The sequence below is a fragment of the Anas platyrhynchos genome, chromosome 6, assembly GCF_047663525.1.
Source record: "Anas platyrhynchos isolate ZD024472 breed Pekin duck chromosome 6, IASCAAS_PekinDuck_T2T, whole genome shotgun sequence".
NCBI lineage: Eukaryota > Metazoa > Chordata > Aves > Anseriformes > Anatidae > Anas > Anas platyrhynchos.
This window is the reverse complement of record NC_092592.1, coordinates 21,599,155-21,624,599: the sequence shown is the minus strand read 5'-3', so window position 1 is coordinate 21,624,599 and position 25,445 is coordinate 21,599,155. Positions and strand designations below refer to the sequence as shown.

General features: G+C 39.8%; 1 protein-coding gene across 4 annotated transcripts; it reads left to right on the top strand.

Annotated features, from left to right (window-relative positions):
- Positions 1-125: 125 nt before the first annotated feature.
- Positions 126-21,986, top strand: ZFAND4 (zinc finger AN1-type containing 4). 4 transcript variants are annotated; one of them, XM_072039553.1, is made up of 10 exons: positions 126-254; positions 732-1,034; positions 8,099-8,174; positions 8,270-8,337; positions 10,433-10,619; positions 13,388-13,535; positions 14,381-15,562; positions 16,164-16,218; positions 19,191-19,308; positions 21,081-21,986. In XM_072039553.1, exons 2-10 carry the CDS (start codon positions 851-853, stop codon positions 21,214-21,216), a joined length of 2,154 nt encoding a protein of 717 aa, XP_071895654.1. In that variant the 5' UTR covers positions 126-254; positions 732-850; the 3' UTR covers positions 21,217-21,986. The 4 variants fall into 4 exon arrangements, 3 of the variants coding, with proteins under 3 accessions (XP_071895654.1, XP_027316572.1, XP_027316569.1); XM_027460771.3 differs by lacking the exon at positions 126-254 and adding an exon at positions 283-459 and having other exon boundaries at positions 19,194-19,308; XM_027460768.3 differs by lacking the exon at positions 126-254 and adding an exon at positions 283-459.
- The last annotated feature ends 3,459 nt before the right edge of the window (positions 21,987-25,445 follow it).

Below are 25,445 nucleotides of genomic sequence, written 5' to 3'. Positions count from 1 at the left end.
CATCCCTGAGGCGTGGGACTACACTACCCAGGAGCCTCTGCGGCCTCCCTGTCACGTGCCCTCCGCCCCCAGCGGAGCCGCTGCATCCGGGCCCTTCCCGCGCCCGCCCCGCCCCTTAACGACCACAACAAGCGCCCCGAACGCTCTCGGCCCCGCCCTCCCCGGCGGCACCGGGAGCACCGCCCCCGGAGGGAGCCGATTGGGCGAGCCGCCGCCGAGCGGCCTCCTCATTGGCCGGCAGCTGCCCGGGGGAGGTCATAAAGGCTGCGCCCAGGCGGCGCGGGGGCTGTCGGGCGGCGGGCGGGCGGTGTTGGGGCGGGGGGCTGCTGGCTGCCGGCTGCCACCCCTCGGCGGCGGCGGGTCCGTGGCGGCGCCGCTCCGCGCGCAGCCGCCGGGCGAGCAGCGCGGGGGGAGAGGGGCCGGGCCGCCACCCCTCCGAGGGCCCGGCGGCGGCCGCAGGTAGGTGGGCAGGGAGCGGGCCCCGCCCTGCTGCCCCGGGAGAGCGGCGGGGCCCGGGGAGAGGCCGAGCTGAGGTGAGGGGCGGCGGGGGCGGGCGGCCGCTGCCCTCCTTTGTTCGCGGCCCGGCCCTGGCGGCGCAGCCCGGGAGGTGCCCGGTGGCCGGCGCCACCCAGGTGCTGGCTGACCGACCGCCGGCTGCTCGGGTTTCCTTCCCGGTTGGACCGGGACGGCTGCGGCCGGGCGCTGTTAGAGCTGTGCCCGTCCCGTTGTAGGTGGAGGAGCCCAACCATGAGCAGCGACACACCGCACCTGTCCCCCGGGCTGCCCTGGCTGCAAGCGCAGCGCGGTTTCCCGGCGGATCGGCTGGCGAGGAAGTTGTAAATCCTTTGTGATGGCCAACAAGAAGGAGCCTCCCTTTTTCAACGAGGATAACATGGGGCCGTTTCACTACAAACTTCCTTTCTACGAAACTATGGAGCTCTTCATCGAAACGCTCACGGGAACCTGCTTCGAGCTGCGAGTTTCTCCCTTTGAAACAGTTATTTCTGTGAAAGCGAAAATTCAAAGACTGGAAGGTACCCTTATCTTTTATTTGAGCTTAAACTTTACCACTTTAGAGGAAGTCTTGTTCTACAAATGATAATTCCTAAAATCAAAGCAGAAAATTTAAGTGACTCATTCAGTAATAGGCATAAGCAAGGTGCTCGTTTTATGGCTTCGGTTTAAATGGATTTTTTTTTTTTTGCTATTGTTTCTTTTGTTTTCCTATCAGCTCATATCTTAGGCTCATTGGAGTGGGTGTTTTCCCATTTTTTCCTCTTTTTGTGTGTGTTGTTAGTTAGATAAAGCATAAGAAATTCATAACAAATCATGAATTGTCTTGATGTTATTTGGCGTGTAATCTTTGTGTTGTTCAGTGGATTATGTGACACAAAATTTGCTTGTTAACCAGCAAGGGCTCTCAAAACAGAGGTTATAAGCTTGAGTCTCTCAGTGTGTCTTTACCGCAGCTCCGAGGACACTTAAAACTTAGTGCTGTAGCTGTCGCTTCTTAGGTTCGTTGGTTTGTGGTAGTTTGGATTGTCCGTGATACCATAGTCCCAAGAGCAACTGCTGTGCAGGCCAGCTACCAAGACAGCTTGAAGTTCCTGATTTGAGTCTTGTTCAGGTGGCTGATGTGTTGCTGGCAGGAGTCTGGCTGAGTACTGCTCTTAGTGTGATGAACTTGGCAGGCATCTTGTAAAGCGATAACCTCCTTTAGTTTATGAGTCTGGTCTGTTGATCTGGCTAATGAAAGCAGAAAATATGTGTTGGATTAGTCTTCTGTCACCCCTTTCTCATCCTGCATGGAAGAACATGATTGCATCTTCTCACTTTGTAAGCCTAACAGAACTCTGCGCGAGCTGACAGTTGCTTATTTCAAGACAAGGGATCCTGTTTACTCAGTCTGCTCGTCCATGGGTTTTATAATGCTTCTGTCTGTAGAAGCCACCTTTTGGGAGATGTAAATATGATGCTTTAGACTTAAATTGAGGATATTCTCCTTCTTTTATGGAAATCTGTGCTAACGAGCTGAAACATAAGAGTTGCAACAATAAGGGTGATATTTTGCTAGAGAGATCACATACTAGAAGCTCCAATATGCAAGTAACGCTAACTTTACATGGTTCAACAAGGCCAAGTGCTGGGTCCTGCTGGGACACAACAACCCTACAGACTGGGGGAAGAGTGGCTGGAAAGCTGCCTGGAGGAAAGGGACCTGGGGGGATTGGTCGACAGCTGGCTGAATGTGAGCCAGCAGTGTGCTCAGGTGGCCAAGAAGGCCAACAGCATCCTGGCTTGTGTCAGAAACCTGCAGGGAAGTGATTGTTTCCCTGTGCCCAGCTCTGATGAGGCAACACCTCGAGCACTGTGTTCAGTTTTGGGCTCCTCAATACAAGAAGGACGTCGAGGTGCTGGAGTGTGTCTGGTGAAGGGCCTGGAGAACAAGTCCGATGAGAAGCAGCTGAGGGAGCTGGGGTTGTTCAGGCTGGAGAAAAATGAGGCTCAGGGGTGATCTTATCTCTGTAGTTACCTTAAAGGAGGCTACAGAGAGGTCGGGATCAGTCTCTTCTCCCAAGCACCAAGTGATAAGATGAGGAAATGGCCTCAGGTTGCGCCAGAGGAGTTTTAGGTTACATATTAGGGAAATTTTCTTCACCAAGCGGGTTGTAAAGCATTGGAACAGGCTGCCCAGGGGAGTAGCTGAGTCAGTGTCCCCGAAGGTATTTAAAAGACACATAGATGTGCTTAGTGACATGGTTTAGTGGTGGACTTGGAAGTGCTGGGTTAGGTTTATGGTTGGACTAGGTGATTTCAGAGGTCTTGTCCAACCTAAATGATTCTCTTCTGCTCTATTCTATAACCAGAGTTTACATTAGGATAGCCATGTGGACGTGCTTTTGTTTCCTGTGGACAAGGCTGTAATTAAACATGAGTCAGAGAACGTGTTGAGGAACTCCTGGAGGCTAGAGGTGGAACAGGACAAGGAAAGGTGTTGTTTTTTTCTTCTCTGGTTGATTGAACAGTAGGAGAGGTGTGAGCAGATACGTGATACAATGCTACAAGTAAATTGAAAGGGAGTATAGGCAATAGAGTACAGGAGAAGGCAGTCTATATAGACAATACAGATAAAGGAAAGAGCCTGAAAGGATGCATGAAGAGACCAGTGGGAAATGTGAGAGAAGAATTTGAATTTCTTGTAGTTCAAAACAGGAGACTGCAAACTGGCACACTGAACTATATCTACAGCCTATTGTTGGGGGCTGGGTGAGCCTAGCTTAAAAAGGCATCATAATTACATGTGATCAGTACTAAGGTTATAGCATTGTTTATTAGGAATTTGGTTTACACGTTGTAGTTCTCAGGATGATAAAGCAGTTAGTGGCTTAGCTGCCTGCTGTGTTGAATTAATTATTAATAAGTAAATTTCATTAAAACACAGAAGAGCTTGCTGGTGCTTACCACTGAATTGTTAGAAATCAGATGAAATACTTAATACTCCAGAACATAGTTAAAAGATCTGCAACTTCCCAAGTCATAATTCACTATAACTTGGAGGGGAGAAGGCAGAAAAAAACTGGTTGTGTGCGTAAGTGTGAAGGGAACAGAGGCTATGATAAATCCATTTTATGTTGCATTTGAAGCTACCAGTGCATGATTTTAAAAAACAAACAAAAAACACAACAGCTTCTCAGTATTGAAGTTTCTGCTGCAATGTACAAGTTGAAACAATGAATCACCCATGTGAAGGGAAAATCCTGAAGTAATTTTGTGGTTGTGGTCTAGCAGGGGAAGTGGAATGCTTACTTCTGTTCCTGTTGCAGCAGCGATTTTTCACTTATTATTATTGTATCGTTTCAACATTCATGGGGTGTGAACCTCCCCAGGCATATCTGCCTGCAGAATTCCTCCTACGTACACTGCTAGGAGACACTACGGGGCCCTGAGCGTGCGTGTTGTCTCCATGGACTGATATATGTGCGAGGAGGATGGTAGAAAAGCATGCAAAATAAGTTCTGGAAAATGATTAGTGTTGCTAACGTCTCCAAGCACAAAATTTTGAATCATATCAGAAGTTAACAGATTTGTTCAGTTGTCATCAGCGCCTCTAATTGTAGGAGGCTAATACTAAAACTAACTTAGAAGAAGTGACCTCTGTCAACAACTGGAATATCAATAGCTGTGGACAGCAATAAGAATGGATAGTATGGGTGTCATGTAAGGAATCTTCAATACTTCTGATAACATTTGTCATTCTCAGTACCTCTTTAATGATCTGATGGGAAAGGGTTTGTTTAGAGCGCTGCAGTAGACATTGGTATCCTACTAAAACAGAGCTCCTTTGTCTGTCTCATTCCAGTTGGTTTTAGCGGGTGAATATGGGTAAAAATGCATCTATGGGTTCTAGCACATCTGAAACTTCAGTGCAAATCAACGTGTAAATTGGAGTTAAAGCAGATCCATTGTGTGTATTTGGATCCCCTGCAGGCATTTGTCTCAGATACATTCCATGCAAAGTAAGCGCTCAGTTAGCAAAACTTTGGTTTGTTACAATGATGACTTCGGAGCTACCTGTCACGTCAAGTCTCACATTCACTGAATGAGCCTTTTTAGGTGGTGTGCTAGAGCAGAGCTAGCTCCCTTTGTCTCTGCTGGTGGCATAAAAGCCAGAATACTCAGCCAGCAGCAGGATGTGGTATTGTGAGCAGTGCTGCTTGCTCCCTTGGCTCTACTTAGTATTTTAAATCGTGGCCATGTGTTGATGATCGTAGGTTGGATGCTACCTGGGTTTCAAGGTGTTGTGAGAGTCTGAGACATAACATAGAAGTCAAGGTTAAAAATAACAGGAGCTCACTAGAAGAGGAAATTACTTCTTACTTAGAATAAATGCTTTGGTCACTCCCTCAAGTGATCTCTTCTTGCTTCCTCCATTGCACAAGTCTTTGTGGCTGCTGGGCTGGGCAAGGTTTAGTATTCTTCATTCAGAAAGACATTATATTGAATTTTAGGAAGGAGCATTTAGACAGCACACACCTAGTAGTGATTAATTTTTTGATCTGTAAATTAATTGTAGATAATACCAGGAAATATGTACGCTAATGTAGGTTACTGTCATGCAAGTGGCATCTGGGGATTTTGACAATTATAAAACCAGTACCTGCTGCTGTTAGTTGTTGGGAATCTTTGCAGCTCTTCCATAATGTAGCTAGGTAATGGGGCAAAATCAAGACTGTGGGCCCAGCCTGGCTGTAAGCAGGAACACAAAGTAAATGTTTAAGAAAGTCTCCAGCAATTTCAACACTAGATGAAAGATAAGTACCAAGTTTGAACTTTGACTTTGAAATATTTGTGTTTTTAAACATAGTAACCTTGTACCCACAACATAAAATCAAGCTTACTCTGAAATCTGTGGGTTTCTCTGGGTGTCAACCAACATCCATTTCTATGAGCTTACTTGGTGTGCCAGAAAGAAAAGCAAAGGAGTGAACCTTAAGGGTGTGTTGCCCCCCTTGCCACCATTTTAGTAGGTTGTGTTGTCTATTGAAATGGCTGCAGATGTGCTAACAGCCTGAAGAAACTTCTTTTCTCCCACAGCATCAGTTGGCTTGCCCCCTTCCATTCGAGCGTTGAGCTTTAGCTTTTTGCCTCGTTTTCCTTTCTGCTCTGGACCAATTTAGAGCAGACTAGTGATACAGTCATGTGCTGCTTAGGGAGGAGGGGATAGCAGATGAGTATCTTGCAGTTGTCATTATGGTTGCCAATTCCATGTACTGATCCCCTGTGCAAATGTCTCTTCAAGAAAGGCTTACTATAATTCAGAAAAGGAACAGCTGATGCATATTTTCTTGCACTTGAACCTGTAAAGCACATCCCGTTTCATTTGTGCATAAGTACAGAATTCTTAGAAAGCAGCATAAAATGGAATTAGTAATAAAGACTCATCTGTTTCCCATTACACCAGAGTATAGTGTTTTCATCTGTTCATCAAAATTACATTGTCATTGTTGGATGAACAAAACCATGCTTCACTGCAGCACTGCCAGTTGCAAGGCAGCCTTTTTAACATAGACTCTCTCAGTTTATCAAAGTAATTGGAAATTGCTCCTTGGAGGCTGCTGAAACCATAACAAATGCAGACAGTAATGACTGTTTGTAATCAGAGGACTACAAAACAACAAAGAAAAGAACTTCACTGCAGACTTGCTGGCTCTTGCCAGCGTGTTCTTGTTTTGCTTATGCTGCAGACTTGAAACATAACCAATAACCAGTTATTCAATAGCTGGCAGGGTAACAGCTATTATGCTAGTCTACTATATGAACACATTCCCCTCATAAAAGTCTTGTGTACTTTGGAGAATGCGAGACTCGTTCTGACTGCCGTCAAAGTGCGGTAATGTATCGGTCATTCATAAAGGACAAAATCTAGATGCTAGCTGCGGTGAGAAAAGGACATTGTGATCTGCTCTAAAACTTACTAAAAACTCTGGTAGTTGCACCAAAATGCAATCTGTGTTTTCCACAGGGGTGTCCACTTAACAGGTTTCCTGCTTGTCTGTTGAATCTGCTTGGATTTTCACCAGAATTTGGCCCCCTTTTCCCCTTTTCATCCTTGCTGGTGATGGGCGTTGGTGCCCTTTCTCCAGTGTTAGAAGGGGCTACTTAACTGGCCTCTTGCTGTTGCAAGCCTCGGGAAGCTGAGAGGTTTTTGGCAAAACAACTGGAAGACTGATCTTTGCATTCTCTTTTCCCCAGGTATATTTTGAGAAGTCCGTGTAGTACTGCTACTTACATCTCCTTTTAAGTATCTGAGCATGCAACTAAGCAGTGAATGGCACGATCTGACACTGTACTGTCCAAGATGAAAGTGTGTGATTACTTTAATGTAACCTTTTGGAAAATATAACTTTTGGTGCTTAATCTGTGGAGTGGTGTTTAGACCATTTTCAACAAATAGTTCTTGGCCTCTATAGATTCCAATTTAATTAAATTTTTTCAGGAATGCACAGTGAAATCTTAATTACCTGGGTTTCACTAGGTAGGCTAAACAGAATTTACTTCCTTTTGATGCTGAAGGGAAGATTTATATTTTTTTTTTCAAAGGCAGAAAAAGCTATTCTTCTTCTCAGTAGCCTTCATGCTTTTTGGTGGTCAGAGATGTCTGATCCTTTCATAACTATCCTGGCTGGTACTCAATTCAAAATGTGGAAGGTGGCAGCATTTCAATAAAACTGTGTGAAGACCTTGGGTTCTACCTGCTTGTGCTTATTCTCTTTAATGTGTGTTAGGTCTGTATTTAAATTACTTGACTGTATAGGCAAGAGGAAACAAATAGTCATTGTGTAGACTGTAGATCCTTAATAAGGAACAAATATTTTGTATGCTTGCCTCTTTTTAACAAAAGTCATTCTAAATCTGTCCCAGAACTTGAGCTGGAAATGAGTATTACTGGATATAAACAATAAAGCATTCTGATGGCTTAAATGAACACTTAAAGCAAGTAAAAGTTGTCTAGTATGAAGTTTACTGTATTGTACATGTGAACTTTCAGGTTCCAAGTCAAACAGTGATAAAAACACCTTCAACACCTGAGCTGTTAACTGAGCTGCCACCAGTTACTTAATGTGTCCTTGTCTTTACCGTAACACAGAATGTCAGCCAGATAAATTATTCAGCAGCTCTGTAGTTAGAAATTTTATCCCATTTTTCCTGTCAGAAACCAAGAAACTGAGGTGCAGATTAACGTTTGTATGGGAAGAACACAAACCAACCCTTCCTTGACCCATGTCTGGAAAAGAGCAGGTATTCAATAAATCTGAAGTAACCGAATGCTTCTACAGACCTCCTGAGCCAAGTGATTGAGCTCCACGTGCAAGCACAAGCTTACTGAAAACCTTAACTTTGTTCTTAATAATTATTCAGTAGGTTGGACATCATGACTGAGGGCTGCTGTCCAAGTGCATGTCCTTGTCCTGCTTCATTCCTTCTCTTGTGATCCCCTTTCTCGCTTCTTTTCTATATACCCCTGTTTCTTCCAAAAGCAAAACTCCCCCAAAACCCTCCCATCAAACTCTAATTTTAATCTCTTTTCCCCCTTTAGGTATTCCTGTCTCTCAGCAGCACTTAATCTGGAATAATATGGAACTGAAGGATGACTATTGTTTGAATGATTATAAGTAAGTATAGAATAAAATTGCAATGAATGTTTCTATATGATTGTTAGTATAGGCAATGGAAAATGTTATAAAAATGTATTTATTGTTATTTACAGCATTTCAGAAGGCTGCACTCTGAAGTTAGTTCTGGCTATGCGAGGTGGACCTATTAACACTAGAAGAGGTATGTGTTAACTTGGTTAAAAATTATGGTTTTCTTGTAACATAACTGTAAATGGCTTCTTGCAGCTAAGTATTTCAAACAAGCAGGTTCAGTTCCAAATTAATTGGAAAATACTTGACAAAAACAGAGGGATGTTTTTACCATCTTTTCTTCTTCAGCATAACAAGTGCACCATCTCTTTCGTTTTGTTTGCCCTTAGTTTAAGAAATATCTTCGTATGTACAGCGTCAGCAATCCTTCCTCTGAAAAAAATGCTCCTTTAATGTCATCATATGATTACATTTTAAAATTTAGTTAGTAAGAATCAGACATTGATTTAGTCTTGGTTAAGTGAATCATCCATTGAGAAGTGAAAGCTGAAAGTGAAGAAATCTCCTTGATGTGTTTTTACTTGGAAAGCACTCAGCGTAACTTTCAGGTTGGTAAATCCACTTGTAAACTGAGCTGAGCTCTCAAAGACAATCAAAACGTTGTGCCTAACGTTTGAGTGCTTTAATGGAATGAAGCCTCAGTTGTGATATTGCTCTCAGTGTAGTTTACCACAGGTAGATTTTGTAAAACAAGGCATATTTAAATTGTACGCTTAACTGAATTAGAATTTTTAGTTGTATTATTGCAGGAGAACTACATTAATCTTTGCTTCAAGAGAAGTCAGTACCATGAAAGGACTGATTGTCATCTAGCAGCAGTTGACAGTAGGATAATTCCGGCTGTGAAAAGTTTTCTGAAAATGTTTAGCTGTTCTTCTTGAAAAACATCCCGTTAGGAGTCCTTAGTGCTAATAAAAGAATACAGGGATACACTTGTTTCCATGTAAAATTAAAATGATTGAACTAAATTATGTTTTATTTTATTCTGCAGTGAGAGAATTACCCAAAATGAGGCTCTTTACAGGAAAAAAAAAAAAAGTGATTCCAGTAACTTTATTTTAGATCCATTCTTCTGACCATGAAATAAACTTACCTCTAAAATGTTTTAAAATTATTTGTGGGAGGGGCTGGCCTGCCTCCTATGTTACTGCTTCTACTTAACTTGATATCTTTGGGTTATGCAACTATAATTGTACCTTATATTTAATGAACTAGAAGTCTTCCAAGCTGTTTTGTGTCATACTTCCCATATCCTATTTATCTACAGTACAGCTTGAGAGAGATGCTTAAAGATGTATTCTGTAATCGCCAATATAGAAAGAATTTCTCCTTTCAGCTCTTGGAAATCAGGGAGAGGCATATTGTGATGATCTTACTGGGCCAGCTATTCAGTAACTTGAGCTGATTTCTTAGTCTATTCCTTCCTTTCTTTCACACATCTCAGTGTTGGTGGGACAGCTTTTTGTGAAGTGGCATCCTATACATTAATGGAACAAGAAAAGATTGTGGTAATGTGATGGTAAGGAGGAACAGCTAATTTAACATTCAAGATGAGCCAGACTACTTTAATTCCAAAGTCCAGATTTGTATTCACCAATTCAGCCAGCCTCCTGCATATGGGATGTAAAAATACCTCCCAAGCACTCTCCAGAATATGTGTGGTCATAGTAAGGTCTTCTGTTACTTCTCTGTATGGTTTGGTAGGTGCTGCTACATTTTTCCTCTTGTATCTGTCAGAAGAGGTGAGAGTAGGACAGTTAGAGTACCTATGGAACGGAATAAATTATAGTTAGGTGATTGAACAGAAAGAAGTTTTCAGAGGATGGATTATTAAAACAATTGGACTAGTAGTTATATTCTAAACTAGTTTATTTACAAAGACTTCTTTGTTGTTTCTTAGTCTCCGTTTGCTAATAAACAGTTTACTGCAGTGTAGAGCTGCAAAACTGGCAGAGAGAGACCTGAGCCAGATGTTTTGTGTGTACATATTTAAGCATCTAACTTGAATCTAGAGAATGACACTTACAGATCAGCAAGAATGATTGAAACTGACTATTTCAAGTTGAATCTTATTGCTGTTGTTTTCCAGGGGAAAGGCCTGTTAAAATGCTTTTGTGTCATAACTACAGTTGACTTTAGGCATGGTCTGAAAATGTGAGGGGTTTGCCAGAAATATGGGACTTCAAAGGTGCAATAATTTGTTCTTATTCTGTTTTTCTCTGTAGTTCCTGTAGAAGACCCTGTAAGGGAAATGGCTGAATACATGGATCCTGGTAGAGATGAGATCTGGGAGAAAGGGCCATCTAACAAACAAGTCACCTTCTTAGTATATCGAGAAGGAGATCAGCTGAATTTCTTCCGTGTGGTGGACCGGGGAGATGGCACTTTAACACCATTATCTGAATCTTTGAGGTAAAGTTGGTTTTAATCTTACTGTTATTCATCAAGATGGGGATGCTGTGTTGACTTTGTCAAAAGAATATCTGGAATTTTGGAAGAATGGTGGCCTAAGGGCTACCAAATTGCTGTAACTGAGTGGCCTAACTGTACAGTAGGACTTTATGGTCAGTGGTCATGCTAACTGTTGTCTATTTGTGTGTGTCAGTAAAGTGAGGTAATGCTGACCTTGTGCTTGAGGCAATTCTAGCCCCTTCTCAAAGAGAACTTTACATAAGAGAGTCAACTTGGCAATAGGGATATTAAAAACTTTTGAAAATCAAAAAAAAAGCTATAAAAAAAAACTTTTACATCTTAAGATATTTATTTAGTATTGTATAGATTTCTCTGTTCATGGGGTAAATCTTCTTTTCCATATGGATATGGCTTGACCAAATATTTAGTCAGGAAGATAACTGATAAGCAGTGCAAAGTCCTGACAGGGTTGGCCTGAAGTTTCAGAAAAGCTGTTTTTATTTTTCACTTGTTTTTATGTATACTTAAATGATTACTAATAGAGCTGGCCCTTGGACGTAACTAGACCTTAGATAAGTTGCAGTTGAGACCTCAAACTTGTCTCGGAATTGAAGTACTGATATAATCAAATGAATGACTGTCACGTATGCTACCGTGTTACAGTAAACAGACTGCTAGTCTGTTTCTTACTGAAGCTACCAAAATTGATAAAATCTATTGGAGAAATACTAGGCTGTTTTTATAGTGCAGCTTTTGGTCAGGTTTTTTAATCTCCTGAAGAACGTAATATTTGTACGGGTGCAAGAAAAGGAGTTGTACTGTTGTAGGGACTATCCGCATTTTCTCCATGTCCAAGGCTTGCAATGTTTTAAGTAACTCTTCTTGCTCCCGTTTGAAAGCAAAGAAAGCAAGGTCAGTTTGTCTCACATTAGCAGAATTCAGTGACTACAATTTATAAATGGTTTTGTTTTATAGTTCTCCAGATCATTTTACTTTGCCTGCAATTGAGTTAACAGTTAAAACTTGACAAGGTGTAAATACATACAATGATTACTGTCTCTGGGTTAAAATAAAATACCTGAAATTGTGGTAGAGCACTGATGGCAAGAAAAAAGTGTTTTAACAAGATATGGATCATCTTTGAAGCACACATTTTACGAGCAAGATCTCAGGAACATTGATACCTGTGGACAAAGTCAGTTAAAAAATGGACTATAAGTATCATCAAGAGCAAAGATCCCTGTCCCAACTCTCATAACTTTACAATCATGTTAAAGCAAAACCTCCTTTATTAGCCCTTCTTTGGTGTTTTTTCTCTTATTTAGTCAGAAAATGCAAGAAAAAGAGTAACAGTTCTTTTTGCATAAAGGGGAAGAAAGGAGACATGACTGTTGCATCCCTTTTCTTTCTATCCTTTTCTTGAATGAAGGGGAGTTCAAAGAATGTGTTTGAGTTGATAACTGAAGTCTTTGCAGATTTAAAATTCTGAAATAATTCTGTAGTGTTGGTTCTTTACCAGGAGAGGTATGTAATATTTGTACTGACCATTCCCATACAGAGCTGTTCAGTTTCTGGTAAGAAATGACTGAACTGTTCTGCTGCCATCTTGTTTTTAAAAATCTGTCTCCCAGCTGTGTTGCCTTCTGAATTTTGCTACATTTTAGGAAATGGATTGGGAGTGTCAGTACAAAAACACTGGCTCTTGACTAAAGCCAGCAGAGTATTTCCAAGAATAAGGTAAGATGCCAGCTTTAATTAGTGAAAAATAGTTTTTTGGTACTGACTTTCCCACAACCTTTAATTCTTCCTTGGTCTTATTTGGAGAGAAGAAACTTTTGTCATATCTACTAAGACATTTGTATGAACACAAGGGAATTGCCTGATTGTCACCATTTCTAGATGTTGACAGCCTAATGGAAGAATTAAAACATTCTAAAATGTTCTATATACAGTGTTGAAAATGCATCAATTTGTAGTGAATAGACACTCCTAATGGTTCTTTTATTTCTCTGTCAAATGTTGGATGTGTGTTGGTGATTAATGCTTCATAGGAAAAACAATCCAGATAATGGCGTTAAAACATTGTCTTTTTCCATTCTGTATTCTAACAGAATGCAAAACTTCAATGTGATGCTATAAATTTCCAGTGACTACTTGAGTTAAAATATTTTGTCTTAGGTCTAGCAATTCTAATCTGTATAATTTTTTTCCAAGTGTGAGACTTTTTGGAAACCTAAACTGATCCTTTTTTATTTTTTGTTTTTATTTTGAAAAGGAGAAAATAGAATATCACATCCACATGGGTGACCCCTCCATTTCCATTTATGGTGAGAACACCCCTCAGGATGGATAGAAATTTGGACTTTCCTTCCATGCCAGTGTCTGGTTAATTGGAAAACTGATCAGCTTGTTGTCTGAATCACACTGTTAACAGCTTTGGCCATACCTTCAGGAGACTTGTGGAACTGGATATTCCCTCTGTGGGAAAAATATATAGTGAGTGTGAACCAACTGTATATGGTATAACAACTTCCCAGAAGTGGGGCTATGTTCTGGTTTCAGCATCAGCACTTTGTGTGAGCACTCTAATAAGGAATGCTTATTTTCTAAAATAAATGGATTTGAAATGTCTCTGCATACAGTTTTACGTAATGCTTTGTCAACAGATCACCTACGGATTTGACTTTCTAGTTGTCAGAATACTCTACATTGAAAACATAATTAAATTGCTTAGAGGGTGAAAACAATTTTTCTTTTATTATTTTCAGTGGTGGTTCGGTGTATAACTTATATGCCGATGATGAAGATGAGACGGAGGCATCACCTTCTGGCCAACAGATTATTGAGAATTCAATTACTATGAATAAAATGAAACTGCTCAAGGCAAAGATGGAAAACATGAATCTAAGTAAAAAGGTAAAGCTGTGATTTCAATTCTTTTATAATCAAGTAGTTTGCACTTTCCCAATACTGGCTTTTCTAGAAAACAGGTCAGATGCTTTACTGTCTTGGGAAGTAGAGTGATAAAGGGTATATGATTTAATATCCATTTAAGAAAGATGAATGCTATTTTATTTATGTTCTTCTGTTGTGGGGCATAGGCTTTACCTGGATTGACCTGTCAGTATTCGAAGAATTCTCTATGGGTCCTGGATTTGTGTGTTTGTTTGTTTGTTTTTTCCTTCTTCCTCTGATGCATTAAGTAGTGTTATTTTGCATCAGTCCTCTGGTACAAAACAGTGTTTCTCTTAAATGGAAATTCTGGACTTGCTCTTAAGTGGAACTTAATTTTTAAATGGGATTAGAAATACTGTAACTAAAAGACCTATAACGTTAAATACAAGGATGAGATTGTGTAGCAGATAAAACATACAGATGGTGTTCAGGAGATCTGGATTAATAAAATTATTTAATGTCTGTCTCGCTTCCCTAGATGCTAGATGAAAATGTTATGCTTTTTCTTTCATGGTTGTTCTTGGCTGAGACCCTAAGCTCTTCTGGATAACTTCGGCATTCTGCTTTCCATTTTCTAATCCCTATGATGTACAGCCTTTTCAGATTGTAATCTTTGATTTTAATATTCTGATGGTGGTGTGAAATTTTGGTGGTTAGCAATACATGGTGGAGTAGAGTGAATGGTTTGGTGGTCATTTCTGGCCATATACTGTCAGAATTCCTGAGAATATGATTTCAGCAAGGACTCTGAATGTTTCCATAATTCAAATGCTAACTGTTTTTTTTTTCTTGTTGTTTTTTAATAGCCTAAAAAAACTGTCAAAGTGAAACCTCGTCCTCCAACAGCTCCTCGACCATCTAGTGGCTCAGCAGCTGCTGCTCGTCACCGGTTTTTAAGAGTGCTCCCCCATATTGGACAGTCCTGCCTACCTCCTCCTGGGAATTCATATCCTTTGGAGTCTTCCCAAAATGCACTTTCAGCTTTGGCTTCTTTGGCCACTGCTGGTAGAACAATGCCATCCACAACTAATGACTTTCTTAAGGAAGATGACACTTGGCAGAGTGCCTCTTGGTCTCATTCGGTTAGTAGCATCAGGTTACCACCGAAAATATCTCGTGTTGAACTAGAAAATGCAAAAGTACCTACAAATAGTATTCTGACTCCTGTTTCATCTCTGTCTGCAAACTTGGAAAAAGTGTCTGAAAATGTGACCTCAGCAAATGAAGAGGATTCTGTTTTGTATCCGAATCTAACAAATGTAGAACTGTATGGAACAGAAGAAAAACTTTTATCTGAAGCAGATACTTTCGCTTTGTTAACAGAAGCAAGCACCACAGAGCAGTGTAGTGAGATATATGATATAGGAAAGGTGAACCCAGAACTTGAACTGTCTGATGGAGATGAAGAATCTAAGGTTTTAGAACAGCATAGAAAACCTATTAGTAAAGTGCTGAGCACTGCAGCAATGGGGACAGGACTTCTCAGTACTCGTGAACTAAGTCCTCGGAAAAATACAGTTTTGTCACCTCTTCGTTATTCAGCACAAGTGGCACATCACAGTTCTCTGAAACCACAAACACAACCCAAATGCTTTGAGGCTGATAACTTGAGATCTACAGCCTCCCCAAATGTGCTTCGATCTTTGGAAGTCCGTAGTTTAGCAGATTCCTCTTTTTCTAGGACTACTAGATTTCATAGCATGAAAGTAGATTCACTTGGCAAGAGACCTGATGTAACTGCTAAAGCAGAAGCTAGGGACATCACAGATGTGACTAACAAGGCATCCAAAGAACCTGTGAGTTCTGTAAATAACTTAGGATTTCTAGCTTCGCTGGCCCGAAGCGCAAACAGGGAAAGTTTACAGAGTTCCTGTGGGACAGGCAGGTTTCGGACTTCTGGTATTGTACTACCTACAAATCTTCAGCATTTTCAGGAAGAAAGCTTTAGGAAAACTACTCCACCAAACGAAGCTGCTGAATATATTCTAGTGAGTACTAATACCCCCAAAGGAGTTGGGGTTTTCCTGTCTCTTCTGGTGTTGGCATTATGAAAGCTGTATTTTGTGTATGTCTGTGTGTCTTTTCAGGGAATGCAGATGGGGTGGGGTGTATACATAAATCTCTACTAGTCTAAAACTGTTTTCTGAATTCCTGTTGGTATATTAACTGCATGCTTATCTAAATGGATCCTAGAAGTAATTTTTCTTAAGAATTAAAGTGGTTGTTTAGTTCACAACTAAAATTATTAGTTATTGTAAAGATAAAATTACGACTGTTTGAAGTGTCATCTTAATTCTGCTGCTCACTAATTGTCACTTAATCTAAAGTTTTCCCTGTGACTAGCACCATATGTTGCTAGCTTCAGATTTCTTATGTACTTTGTTTTGTATGTTGTGAAGTACAGGAGACTATTAATTTGAGTAAGGCTTTATATTGTAGAATTTTAATTTCTTCATATGGAAGTCTTGGACTGTTTTTGTAGGTATATTGATTGATACAGCATTGGTTTCAAACAATCTGATATCAGACTGCCTAATCTTTCATGTAATTTCCATCTGCTAGTAATTTCATTGTGGAATTTTTTTTTAGTCTGCTCATGCGCTTGGAATGAATGGAATTAACGCAGCTGTAGGGAAAAGAGTAGGTAAGTAATGTGACTTAATAATTAAAGACGACACACTGATAATTCCTGATTTATTACATATTTAGAGGGCAAGAATCATATTTTTGTAAGGCATACATCTTTGAAAGTCCTTGCTGTGTTACACTTCTGTAGCATGGTATACCCTTAAACATTTTAAGCAATTATTTGATATACAGATGTCATTCTGATCTTGGGTAGATATGGCTGTGACTTCCCTAGCATTTTTTTTAATACTTAATGCTTGTCGTCTTTAGAACTAAAACATGACTTACTGCTCTGAAGTTTCCAAAAGACCAGTTCTATGAATACTTCTGAGTATACTAGAACCAGAGAGACTACATTCATTGGTAGCATTTGCTCTAGGACTACAGCCTTGGCAAAATAATTCCGCGAAGGAAAGCGGGGAGGACATGGATACTGAAGGCTGTTGATATCATGCTGATTTTTTTTTTGTAATTTTGTTCTTTCTACCCTAGTCTTGTTAACTGTATTGTGTTTAATGCTTACCATCTACTGAAAAAGGATATTATTTGCCTAAATATGAACTTATGTGATCAGTTCTCTCAGGAGGAATAAAGTTGTCTAGAGGAGCACTTGAAAACTCTTAATCCATATGAGTTGGTCTCTAGGCTGAAGCAACCAGGCTATATGTCTGGGGTAGAAGAATGGTCGTGAGCCTAGACCATATTATCTCTTTAGGAGTGTAAACCAATTCAAGGGTTGTATCTCCTGACTTCTCTGTGGAAAAATACTTGGCCAAGAAAATAATTGTCCTGGGTGTGTACAAATGCCTATGTAGGTAAAACTGTACTTGCTGAATCCTGTGGTGTTTATCTTCTCCCTATGCATATGTTAAATTGGTAAATGCAGTGGTTTGCTTCCACATCTTCTGCAGTCAACATTAATAAACATCTGTCCATAAATTCTCCGTGGCCAAAGAGGTGATGCCCACATCAGGCACATCTGCAGTATGGGGAAGCCTACCTTTTTGTCACTAGCTCCATTTTGGATAGAACTGTAATGAAGAGACTACTCTGGTCTATTTTGTCAGACAAAAGTGTATTTTCCGAAAGGTTTCAGGCACATGAAAGACTAAGTGGGTGTCATTATGTCCAGTGGAAAGGGACCTGGGGGGATCGGTCGACAGCTGGCTGAATACAAGCCAGCAGTATGCTCAGGTGGCCAGGAAGGCCGACATCATCCTGGCTTGTGTCAGAAACAGTGTGGCCAGCAGGGAAGTGATTGTTCCCCTGTGCCCAGCTCTGGTGAGGCCACACTTTGAGTACTGTGTTCAGTTTTGGGCCCCTTGCTACAAGAAGGACATCGAGGTGCTGGAGCGTGTCTGGTGAAGGGCCTGGAACACCAGTCCTGTGAGGATTAGCAGAGGGAGCCGGGGTTGTTCGGCCAGGAGAAAAGGAGGCTCGGGGAAGACCTTATCGCTCTCTAGTTATCATAAAGGAGGCTACAGTGAGGTGGGGATCAGACTCTTCTCCCAAGCAACAAGCGATGAGAAAATGGCCTCAAGATGCGCCATGGGAGGTTTAGATTAGATATTAGGAAAAATGTCTTCACTGAAATGGTTGTGACAGGAACAGGCTGCCCAGGGGAGTAGTTGAGTCAGTGTCCCTGAAGGTATTTAAAAGACACGTAGTGGACTGGGCAGTGCTAGGTTTATGGTTGGACTAGGTGATCTCAGAGGTCTTTTCCAACGTAAATGATTCTGTGATTCAATATCATGCATGCTCTTGGGAGAAAGGTTATTGGTAGTAATCACTTACATGACTGGCCAAAGGACAGATTCAGGTTGTTATCTTAAGGCCTTGATTAGCTACTTCTTGTTATAACTGCTGTGGGGACTGTAAATTAGAGAACAGGTGTAGCGTTTTTCTGTTTAGGTATGGTTCACCATGAGGACTGTCTTTCAAGCTCTCTCTTTCTCACAAACTGGGCTAACATGCTTCTGGAACAGTATGCTTTTAGATGATGAAGTAGATGGCACTGACAAACGTTGCCTGGAAATTTCTATAACGGATAGCAGTGGGACGATAGCACTGTTGGTAAATAGGACTGCAATGTGTAGTGACTACCTGGTGTCAATTGTTGCATGCAGCTGCTGCACCTCAGCTGAGAAATGACTGTTGGGATGAAGGTGCACGGCACAAGGACCACTTCTCAGCTCATGAGGTCATTTTTTTGAGCAGCATCCTGACAATATATTGATTCAAGTACTGAAAAATGTTTGAGAGACTGTTGCTCGTTTTCATTATCCTAGCATATGGTAAGCATGCATGAGTAAGAGCTGCTTCTGCAGATGGAAGAAAGATGCTTTTTCTTTCTGTGCTCACCAGTTCTGAAGCAACAGCCAAGAATTATAGGACAGAAAGAGTAAAATAAGCTTCTAAGTACAGAAGTCTAAGGAACATCCACAAAGTGTGTTATGAAATCACAAAGCTAAATGGAGATCTGTAGTCTAATAATGCACTTTTGTTGCAATTATGAAGTACCAGCAATGTTTTAAAATGTTACTGTTATTTATTTGATAAACTTGAATTATTAGTTACTGCATATGCTAGATGCTGCATACTTAAATGTCCAGTTGATTCTTTGGAAAGCTGTTGTGTGGGATATTTTCCCGATTGCATTATGTATTTTATTTTTTTTTTTGCATTTGAGAATAGTATTAGGAGTTGTTTGACTTCTTCTGTAACGTTTTGCTTATGTGAACTTTTAACATATTACAAAAATATGCGTTGGACTCCTGCATTACACTGCCTTTTCCGAAAGTTCATAGGCTTGAGGTGTGTTCACTGTTCTGGCTTTTGTGTTTTTGTTCAATGTTTAGGCTTGGGGGTCCCATCTGAAGTATCCTAAGAAATGCAGAATGAATCTGGATTTCAAAAGAACATTTAATTAGTTTGTGGTCAGGAATAAATAAAATTAAAATGTCTTTGCTGTCTCTCTACTTCTGAAAGCAGGTGAAGCAACCCATCTTCCACCTGTGAATGGCTCAGTTCAAGCAAAAAAGAAAATTGCAAAGCATTGCTTTCTTTGTGGCAAGAAAACTGGATTGGCAACCAGCTATGAGTGCAGGTAGGCTGAGTATATAACCAGCTGTTGTTTAAAATGGATAGCTGGGTAAACCAAAAGGTTTTCTGGGCTGCATGATACTCCTTGAACATAGGAAATCAAAAGAGAATTTACAAAAGAAGTTGATAGAATTGTTTGCAATTCTCAGTTCAGCAAAAACTGCAAGAAATAAAGCTCAGGAATGTTGTACTTGTTCTGCTGTTGAGGTGTACATTCTTCAAGGAAAATCAAGAAATGCAAGTTATCAGGAAATAATGAAAATTATGAACATGTCATGGTTCTTTTTTTTGGTGATCATATAATACAGAAGACTGGTGAGGGGAGAACTTCCTACAGACTTATGTTCTTCAAAAAGTTTATCAACAATAATTATTAACAACTTGAGGAAAAACTTTTTTTTAACAATTTAACAAAATCTACCTCTGATTTGACCCTACTGTAACACATCTGCACAGTTTGCCTCTTACAAATTTCTATTTTACAACTTGAAAATTGATTGTGTTCAAATTCTTGTGAAAATTCAGTAAGCACCTCAAAAGCAGAATATGAGAGTGCTGCTCCCCCAAGTCATGGTTTGTAGACAACGTGATGAGATTTGGAATTGTGATGGTGACCTTCAGGGTGAGGAAGTACCTTCTTACAGACTCTTCAGTTTTTATTTTTGAAACAGTTTTGGACAGTATAAAACTTTCTACTGAGCAAATAGATATAAGCTCTTCTAGAAATAACTAAGCAGCTTGCTTAAGGTTAAAAATGAAGTACATCTCCAGCCATGTGACCTCTTACTAGAATGGAACATCAACCAAATGGAGAATACAGTCATATGAGAGAACTGGTGATTACAGGACCAAGAACCAAAGAAAAATAAATTTGTTACCACGCACACAAGCCTCAGGAACAGATGCGAAGTTTATTGTGAACGCAGACAGATAGAGAAGTACAGTCTAATAGTGTGTTATGTTAAGGTGGATAAGTAATGTTCAGTCTGTTTAAAGAGCATTCTGATTTTGGATGATGTCATTGCTTTACTGTCAAGAAGTAATATAGTCAAGTACGTCAGGCGACAGGACACTAATATTGATTTCCAAGCTCGGATTAGGTACAGCATATATAGTATCATTTTTCCTGTTAAGAGTCTTCGCTGGTGAGCTGTCAAAGCAAAATTATCATATTAAGTCATTCAATTTGCAACTGATTCTGGAATGATGCATGCTTAGCCGATCATATAGAAAGCTATGTTCCCTATAGTTAGTCCATCTGTCATCTTTACAGCTGACTAAATTGGTAATTACTAATCTGAGCTTATGCCAGGCAGAAATCATGGTGAACTAAACATCTATTTTGGTGGTCTCAGTGATGTGGTGTTTTTTAATTGAAATGCATTGCGGCTTTCACCTAATGCAATTATGTTAGTTCCACGTTTTTGTCCTCCTAAGTCTACCTACTGATGTTGTGTGAGGTCCTTAAAAAGAAAAGAAGGAAAATAAATGAGAGCCCATCATTCTTAATTTATGTGTTTGTGATCCTTGCTAGTTGATTCCTGGTATACTGCTATGGCTTAATTTACAAGCTGAAGAGATTGTTGGGTTAAAACTGCAGCATTCAGTGACGACAATGTCATTTTGATTACCAGTTAATGTTAGCAGTCAAGGATGATTGGAATCTAAGCAGTTATGACAAAGAAACAAGACATGGTTAAGGCAAAGGGTTCCCAGAATGTCAGAGAGTTAAAAGCTTCTAAAAGCTTGTAACTTCTAATATTCTTGATTCTTCAGATGTGGAAACAACTTCTGTGCAACTCACCGCTATGCAGAGGCTCACACCTGCACCTACGACTATAAGAGTGCAGGGAGAAGGTATTTGCAAGAGACCAATCCCGTCGTTAGTGCACCAAAGCTTCCCAAAATCTAACATGGTTGTGCTGCATGTGGCCGTTCTGCCATTGAAGAATTATTACATTGAGAGAAGCACTTGCTTAAACTGCATAATTTTGCCATGCTCGATATCTAAAGATTTGCCAAGTAACAAAAGCACATGAGGATGCATCCTATTGAAGAATAATGTGAACACTACTGCAGTTAAAACTTTTCCTCTTTGGTGAATGAAAAGTTAAAGATAGTTTTTAAAAACTTACACTATGAATTAACTGTTACTGCACGTCTTGTGTTGTGTTTTATATTTGGAAAAGCTATTTCACTAGACAAGTCTTTAAAAGATGCACTTTACTAACTTCATTTACTGTATAACCAGACTTGAGGGGGTGTTGTAATGAGGGTGTCATGTAATGTCTTCTGTACTCCTGCGTTTTTTGTCCATTGCGTGGTATCTAAGTTATTTCACTAGAAAGATCCTCCTCCCTCCCCTTTCTTCAAAGAGCCTGTTTTGAGATATCTGAGGTGGTAGTGTATTCTGCCCCCTATTCCATTCAGATTGGTATTCATACACTGTGTATCCATTCTGAAAATAACATATCATGTTAATCACGTTTTCTTAAAATAATACTGTTTATATGACAGATTTGTTTTTAAATAGAAAATCTTCCCCTTTGTTGACATTAAATATAAGGAACAACTTATTTTAACTTTTTTTGTAATCCTAGATTTTTTTAAGATTTCACAGCCTGGTTTGTTAAGATGTCGAATGCTGTTACTGGAAGAAATTCTAATAAATATTAAATTTTATTCTGGTTTATGATCTTATAGATGCACAAAATAAGTCTTCCTATTTCAAAACACATGCCTAAATTAAAAGTTGGGCTTTGTTTTGGGGCTGGGGAGAAGGGGATATTTTTACATCTGTATTTTTCAGAAGCACCAGCTCATCTCTGTTCCCACTGAAGTTGGTCAAAAATTCCCACCTACTTCATTAGAAACAATGTGACCAACATTGTGTGCTTTAAATAAATTAAATAAACCTCCTGGATGTGGTAGCAAAGGAAAAACGGGTGTTCAACAAATGGCATATTTTAATCTTGAGAATTTATCACCTCCTGCTGATACTGTACAAAAGGCAGTTCAGTACTTACTTGCATGAGGCACCTCTAATGAGCATTTAGCCACTTTAGCAAGTGGTGTTTAGAGCCATACCTGCTGAAAGCCCAACCTAAAGCTTGTCCTCTTTCATTCACTTTACATGTCTGGAGTCTTTATAAGCTTACGTTGCCCAAGGTGTTATAGTATGAACACACATGTACCTCCACGTCGTATCTAGACACTTAAATGTCACGGTCCCTTTCTTAAAAGTTTCCTCAGCAATTTGGTTGTTTGGGGTTTTAAAATGGTCTATGCTGCTTTATAGTCGAACAGCAGCTGATCCGATGAGCACAGCTGTTAAAAGTTTGGCCAATAAAGAAAAGTAGATTGAAAGAGAAGTAACTGGAAGAATTCTCATCCTTGGAGAAATTCCTTTACATGTTCTCCACCTGTAACTTCTTCCTTTGGAATTTTCAGTAAGTGAGGTCCTTGGAACACAATTTTCAAATTCATTCTTCTGAACAGTTACAAGGTAAAATGGTCATTCTGTGTGTGATCCCTGGGTTTCTTTTTTCTTACTAGAAAAAGCTGCACTGAGTGCGGAGAACTGCATATAGTTTTTCTTCTTTCCAACGCAGGATAATACTTCATGCTGGAGGAAAAGAATAGGAAACTGGGCAAATGTATTGTTTTCCTAGCAATTTGTTACTTGTGGCTCAGCATCTTTAAGACAGCAGTATTGTTCTCTTGTAGATAAAGTACAAATTCTGGTAGGAAGTAGAATTAAAATAATGTAGGCTGTTATCACTTAAACTTAATCTGATATTGTTCAAGTATAATGGCAGGATATTTTTTTTTCTGCAGTGTATTAGAATGGCCACACTCAAATTTTTACAAAGAGTGTACAATTAAGATTTGTATCAGAAAGTATGAATAAAGTCTTGGTTGTGACTCTTTCTGCATATGCATAATGACATTCTGAAATGCGTAACCGTACTTTTCAGAAAATATAGTGTAGTAATAATGTGTAAATACTGTGTTTGTAGCCTCTTATCAGGTATAATTAAAATGGGGTACAATAGAAATGATAAAGGCTTTTCTTGAGCCTGCTCAACAATACTATGTTATAGGCAGTCCTTATTTCCAACCAGTAGAACAGCCCTAAGAGCACTAACATTTGTAATTAATGTTTTAGTTGCTAATCTATGATGTCAGGTTTTACCAAATCCTGTACTGAACTGTGCTATGGATTAATTACTGTTTACTGTGTAAACTTGCCTAAATGGTTTGGTTTTCTGAACATTAGTCAGTGCTCCGAGGTGCTGTGCATCTGCTGTAGACAACCATTTGGTTTCTGTGTACTTGTTCATGTAACTAGATTGTATCATAAGGCTTTTATACAGCGGGAGTTTGATAATGACTTTGTGTGCTCCTCTACTTTCCTTTTGTATTGTTTTTTCTTTTAATGTGAGGACCTTTAAGGCATAACCAGGCTTGTCTCTTGTTGAATGACTTTCGAGATTCTTGTGTCGAATTACTAGGTTCTACAGAGGTGTCAGAAGTGCTTTTGGATGAAAGATTTCCTTTCTCTGAAATCTCCTGTGGTGATAAAACTCTGCCTGCTTGCAATTCCCATCTCTACTCAGCTGGCATTCCCTTGAGATGTAATTGCACTGATGCCTTGCACTAACAAACTTGTCATAGACAAGGCTGGAATTGTTAATGCTTTTCATTATCCAAATGAAGTCTTTCTAGCACTTTTACACATGAGGAATTCGAATTCTTTTCAAGCACTTTCAACTTCTGTAGTGGGGCACTGTCTCCTGGGTATAAACTGTGGGTTTGGAGTAGCTTCTACCTCCAGGAATTTGCTTTCATCTACAGCCTTTGTGTTGGTCAGGTTTTTCTTTTTTATGTAACTCAGATTCATCTTGAAATGCATTTCTTGTTTTCTCTGGCATTTATGTTAGTGCTGAGTCACAGTTACTCATGTGAGAACGTTCTTGTGACTAAGACAGACATTTGCAGCTATGGAATAGTTGTGTGAGCTTCCGCTGCTTCTGAATGCTGTAGTTCTTAACCTGATTTTAGTTTGGGGTGAGCTTGCAATGTTTGCAGTGGATGGAGTGTTGGAGAGAAAGCAATGAAAAAAAGCAATTTCCTTTGTGTGGTTGTTGTCCTGTTTAAGATTATTGCCTATTAAAGTCACAAGATGTGCTCAATAGAAAGATGAACTCTAGGATTTTCCTTGTGAAGCAAATGTGTTTAGAGCCATTGTGATTTTTTTGGTAGTAATGTTTGGTTTTTAATACACAGAACTGTAATTTTTTCATGTTCTCAGATGAAGTTTCCCAAAACAGTCTCCTGTTTAGCTGTTTTCAATTCCTGTTTTATATTTTATGTTCCTAAGGTTACTTGAGAATACCATTGAGTATTACAAGCATATCTGTACATGAGTGAAGGGAGGGATATTCCTTTTTGCAGTATTAGTTTCAATTCCGCTTTTCCCTACACGCTGAGCAAATACAGAATGAACAATGTTGCATGCAAAACTTTACTGCTAGTCAGAAATGCTTTTCCACCCGTTAATCCAAAAAATAACAATTGCTTGAAAAGATAACAAGGGTTGTGTTTCTACTAAGGAATGTCATGCAAAGCCCCTAGGTGTCAGAGGAGATGCCAGTTTGAGCAGGTTCAGAATAAACTATTCAAACATACCTTCAGAATTGGACAGAACCAGGTATTTCTAATAATGCTTAGGTGTTTGCTATTTTGACCTATTTTATGTTCATAGCCTATCTTTATTTCCTCATCAGTGAAGCTTAGATTCTTTTATTTGTCAGGTGACCTTCTTGGGCCAAGTATTTTAGCAAGCTGTTTTTTTATCTTCCTCTCCTTGCTCTGTTTACAGTAGGGTGGATGCTTGCCTTATTTTTTCCTCTTGAGGGAAGTCCACCACTCCCTTTTTGTCAGTTTACAGCCGTGGGTTAAAGAAGCAGGTCCTCTACTGTAGTTGTTAGCTTTGGGGACCTCCTGAGATCTTGTAGGGTTATTCCTGATGAATCTTTCCATCCAATAAGAGTTCCACTAAGAAAGTTGTGCAGTTAAAGAACAAGCTACACTTAAAGCCTTTCCAGTCTTTAAAGATTGACATGCCAGATTTTATGT